Here is a 5,703-nt window from a genome sequence, read left to right as displayed (position 1 = left end):
GGGCATGGAGGTCAAGAGAGTAAGGAAGAAGAGAACGGTGTACGGCTAGCTTGAGATTAAGTGGGGAACCTTGACTAAGGCAAATGCTCAGAAGTTGGGGGAGAAGATGTTGGTCATGGGGGCCTGGAGGAGTAGTGGAGACGTGAGTAGTATGTGGACCACGATAGCAAACTGCATTAAGGAAGCTTCTAGAGAGATTTTAGGGTAACGAAGGGTTATTTGGGAGGATACAAAGGCAATTGGTGGTAGAATGAGGAGGTCGAAGAAAATGTGGAAGCTAAGAAAGAGGCATATCTGCAGCTAGTGGGGAGAACAGATAAGGAGGAGAAGAGGACGTGTAGGGAGTGTTATAAAAAGGTTAGGAAAGAGACAAAATTGGGAGTCACAACGGCTAAGACTGCATCTTTTGAGCGATTGTATGAGGATCTTAGGGGCAAAGGATGAGACAAGAATTTGTACAGGTTAGCCAAGATTAGGGAAAGAAAGGCTTGGAATATGGACCAAGTGCGATGCATCAAAGACGAGGATGGTAAGGTTCTGGTGGAAGAGGCATGTATCAGGCGAAGATGGCAAGAGTACTTCCATAAACTCTTGAACGAGAGAGGGGCCAGGAACATCATGCTAGGTGAGTTGGAAAGCTCAAGGAGTTAAGGGATTTTGGGTTTTATAGGCGTATTAGGAGCGCAGAGGTTGAGGGGGAGCAAGGGTAAAGCAACTGGGCCTAACAAGATTCTAATGGAATTTTGGAAGAAAGTGGGTCGTGCAGGCTAGGAGTGGCTTACTGGGTTATTTAATGTCATTTTCAGGAAGAAAAAGATGCCCGAATATTGGCGGTGGAGTTTGATGATCCCGTTGTATAAAAACAAAGGTGATATCCAAGACTGCAACAACTATAGAAGTATCAAGCTGCTGAGTCATACTATGAAAATTTGAAAGAGGGTGGTGGAGAGAAGGGTGCGACATAGTGTTACTATTTCCGAGAACCAGTTCGAATTTATGCCGAGGCGGTCAACTAGAAATTCCATTCACCTTGTGAGGAGATTAATGGAACAATATAGGGAGAGGAAGAAGGACTTGCATATGGTATTCATATACCTAGAGAAGACCTATGATAAAGTCCCGAGAGAGGTCCTTTGGATATGTATAGAGGCTAGCTGGTGTACACTAGGGTGATAAAGGACATGTATGAGGGAGCGAAGACTCGGGTGAGGACTGCGAGAGGAGACTCGAATCATTTTCCAGTGGAGATGGGGTTTCATCAGGGATCGGCTCTTAGCCCATTTTTGTTTGCCTTAGCGTTGGAGGTGATGACATGTCACATACAAGGGGAGGTGCCATGGTGTATGCTATTCGCTGATGACATAGTCCTGATTGATGAAACGCGACACGGAGTTAACGCTAGGTTGGAAGTTTGGAGATAGATGCTGGAGTCTAACGGTTTCAAGTTGAGTAGGTCAAAATCTGAGTAATTGGAGTGCAAGTTCAGTGATGGGATGCATGAAGAAGGAGTGGATGTGAAGATTGGTGCTCAAGTCGTCTCCAAGAGGGATAATTTCAAGTATCGTGGCTCTATTATTCAAGGCAGTGGGGAGATTGATGAAGATGTACGCATTGTATTGGAGCGGCAGGATTAGATGGAGGCTCGCCTCGGGGGTTTTATGTGATAAAAATGTGCCACCTGGACTTAAGGGCAAATTCTACAGAGTGGTGGTTAGACCGACTATATTGTATGGGGCTGAGTATTATTCCGTCAAGAAGTCCCATGTCCAAAAGATTAAAGTAGTTGAAATGAGGATGTTGAGATGGATGTGTAGACATACCAAGAAGGACAGGATTAGGAATGAAGTTATTAGGGACGAGGTAGGAGTGGCATCTGTGGAGGACAAGTTGCGGGAATCAAGGCTGAGATGGTTCGGGAATGTGAAGAGAAGAGACATAGATGCTCCGGTTAGGAGGTGTGAGAGGTTGTACATGGCGGGTCTGAGAAAGGGAAGGGGTAGGCCTAAGAAGTATTGGGAAAAAGTAGTTAGGCAAGACTTGTCATTTCTCCAGCTTACCGAGGATATGACCCACGATAGAAAGGTGTGAAGGTCGAGGATTAGGGTTGTAGGTTGACAGATAGTAGTGTATTCCTCCTAGGCTTACCAGTAGAACTAGGACTATTTTGTATTATCTTATTCATGGTTCTTTACTATTATATGTTGTGTCACTCGCGTCGTTACCATAATACATTGTTGTTACTATTATTTGCTACTTGTTGTTTTATCTCCATTATTCCTTGAGTCGAAAGTCTATCGGAAATAACATTTCTACCTCTATAAGGTAGGGGTAAGGTCTGCGTACACACTATCCTCCCCATACCTAATTTATGGGATTACACATGGTTTGTTGTTGTTGTTGTTATTGTTGTTGTTGTACCTGCGTACAGTATATATGAACCTGGTTCATACGTGTGTTCCTTTTCAAATTATCAAAACCTATAATGCTCAAGTCAACAAGGAATTTGTGTTGATAAAAATAGAGATTTCGGCAGTGGAAAAGAGATTCAATGCTCTGATAGCATATGAAAAATAACAAGAATGGAGATCGGAAAGAAAGTTGTAGTACTCTATGTTACTCGGATTCTCTGAAAATGTTGCCGGATATTTGTCGGATCCTCCAAAAGTAATACATTTTTGGAGAATCCGACACGAGTACGACAATATTTTGGAAAGTCCGCGCAACATAGTAATACATAGGTATTACTGATGATTCAAAACGAGTACAACAATACTTTATTTATACACTCAACTATGCACAAGTCTAGAGTCCTATAATTTAGCTACAAGAGATAACATCTACCGTTCTATGTTATCTTTATATTTAATCTCATTCTCACTAAGCTTATCACATTAGTTACTCAACTCCTTATCAGGATCTTTAACACTAACGAGCTAACTCCCATCAATGGAACCATTAATTAGCTTGTCTTAAATATCATTCATGCATAAGGTAAGTCAAGTTCATACTTAATAACAAAAGCCCGGACCGATTTGCAAATATATGGAGCAAAATTCTAAAACGTACGTGAACTCTAAGTATCCTTTTTATTACTCATTAGGGGTAGTGGTATCACATGCATTACAAAGTATAAATAGGTATATTAATTCAATGTGCTTGTATTTAGGCTATCTATAAATTTTTAGGAACAAATAAAGTCACAACATATATTAAGTTTATTAAGGAAAGAGAGTTAGACTATCTTGACTTTAAGCTTTATTGATATGCAGCTAGCTCGTGAAGAAAATTAAGGAAGGGACCAATGATATTGGTAAATTTAAATATCCACCCCCCCCCCCCCCCAAACATTCTCAATGGAAACGTTAATGCAACATCTGAAAAGATGCCTTTGGTGGTCCAGATATGGTTCAGTTCAGGACAACAATGATGGATGACGCCCAAGCTTTTAAGGAGTTCAAAGAGCTGTTCTTTTATTGACAGTTAAGGGGATTTCCATATTGTTAATGATAGGAACATGTAGCCCCTCCCAAACACTTCAAAATTATTGAATATTCATCATGCATGTGTCTTTTTCAAAATAAATAGAAATTAAAGCAGATGGTGGGATATGTACTCTGCATAATCAGAGGCGGAGCTAGCCTTATAAGTGCGGGTTCGGCCGAACCCAGTCACTTTTGCTTAAACACTGTTTTTATATGAAGAAATTTATTAAATATATACAAATATTTAATTACGAACCCAGTAACTAAGACGATCTATGTGTTCCGAGGCAAATTCAGAATCCATAAACTTTAAATTCTGTCTTCGCCTCTGTCTGCATTAACTTGGATGTTGCACTCGTTTTCTTGCATTCACATACCAGTCTTCTGTTTTCATTTCCAAAAATACCTATAACCAAACGTTAAATCTGGTCTGCGGCTGCTTTATATATGTAAAAAAGGTTACATGCGATGAAAGCCAAAGAAAGCCAAAGAAAGCCAAATACCAGGAATGTCCCAAAACCATAACTTTCTTTTTTCCTGAATTCAACATCTTTATCCTTCTCTGCTTCTAGCTTCGTTGCAGACAAGAATTACATAGAAAAAAGTTACAAAAGTTCGTACTAACTAACTTCAGTTTGAAGCTATATACTATATTATAAGTACGGGTGGCGTAAAAAATTACTATAAATAAGTGGATATAACACTAAGTTCATGCCAAATTGTTAAATTCATGGATAAGGGGACTAAGTTCGACTACTCTCCTCTTTAACTAGTTTACCAAGCAAATTTCTTTTTAATTGAACCAAAAATATATTCTTGCCGAAATTACCAAGTTTACGTCAGGAACTTCCTATTTAACGATGGTCTAATTAATTAGGAGCTCGTCTGTCCTAGAAAACACATATTTTAGTCCCACCCCGCCCAACTTAACCGAAAATATTAGTGTGTCTCTCTCCACCCTATCTCTCTCTCATAAACTTATATTCTGTCGGTACTTTAAATTCATTAAGCCATCTTGTCCAAAGTATAGATATTCTTTGTTCGTAAAGTGTGTAATCATTTATCAATAAGTTTGAACTATTTTGGAAATAACACTTTTATTTAATTAATTGTATTTTCAACAAGCCCCTTAATGTTATGTTGATTTTTTTGAGTTACGTGAAATTTCTTTTTGAAATTTCTTTTTGATTTGAACTCAGTACCTCGATCTTCTCCAATACAAAGTGTGTCAATATCTCATTTAAGAGTTTAGGTTGTCTGAGAACACACTTGTTTGCTTAATTATATCCAACATCCATAAACCATAACTAAAATGTGACTAAACTAACAATACAATATGCTCAAAATATATCAAAATAAAGATTTGCATTTGTTTTCAAAAAAAAAAAAATCAGGGACACCTTCAGTGGCCTTGCAAGTACATACACTGATCAGATTCAAACAAGAAGATAAATTAGAGAGGGATGGATCAAAAATACTTGTCCACCGATTCCACATCGTCCACACATGGGGAACACATGTTGCCGGAGAAGCAAAGGCGATGGAAGAAGAAAGAAGAGGTCCACAAAGATAATAGTTTATCGTAGGCAATGTCATATTCAGGCCACCTATTCTGAAAGAGAGATGATGAAGAACAACAAGAAAGTGACCTTGAGAGAGAGTAGGAGAGGGGGGGGGGGGGACCATTAAGGCAAGGAAAGACAATAACTTAAACACTCTTTTACTAGTTAAAGAGAACAAGGGTTCTTCAAGATGGTGACACTTCTTGTGGTGGTTGTGAACTATGACATCTCACATCCTCATGCAACTTGGAAGAGAAGAAAAAAAAAAAAAAAAGATTAAAACAAAAGTCAATTTCCTGTCTAGGCTAGTGTATGAAAAACATTTTATATATACATATAGACTAGATGGTCACACAAATTAACAATTCCAACAATTTAAGCGCCTATCTTTTAGAAGAAAATGCCCAACTACTAAGCACATTTATTTATTACAAGACTTAAGGCACTTACTAATTACTCCCTCTGTTTCAATTTAGATGACACATTTTTCTTATTAGTCTGATCTAGAAAGAATGGCATATTTCTACATTAATTAAAAATAATTCAACTTTAAACTTTTCATTTTACTCATTTTACCCTTAATGAGAAGCTTTTATAACTACACAAATGTCATGGCCCCACAAAGCTTTTACCCCTTAAGCTTTTAAGACCACAACTTT

At 38.4% G+C, this 5,703-nt stretch overlaps 1 protein-coding gene across 1 annotated transcript; it reads left to right on the top strand.

The window, feature by feature from the left end:
- Positions 1–1,247: 1,247 nt before the first annotated feature.
- Positions 1,248–1,634, top strand: LOC138907488 (uncharacterized). Its single transcript, XM_070198087.1, has 2 exons — positions 1,248–1,402; positions 1,487–1,634. Exons 1-2 carry the CDS (start codon positions 1,248–1,250, stop codon positions 1,632–1,634), a joined length of 303 nt encoding a protein of 100 aa, XP_070054188.1.
- The last annotated feature ends 4,069 nt before the right edge of the window (positions 1,635–5,703 follow it).

Source organism: Nicotiana tomentosiformis, chromosome 3 (genome assembly GCF_000390325.3).
Source record: "Nicotiana tomentosiformis chromosome 3, ASM39032v3, whole genome shotgun sequence".
NCBI classification, from domain to species: Eukaryota; Viridiplantae; Streptophyta; class Magnoliopsida; order Solanales; family Solanaceae; genus Nicotiana; species Nicotiana tomentosiformis.
The sequence above is the reverse complement of the archived record's forward strand: the minus strand, read 5'-3'. Positions and strand labels throughout refer to the sequence as shown.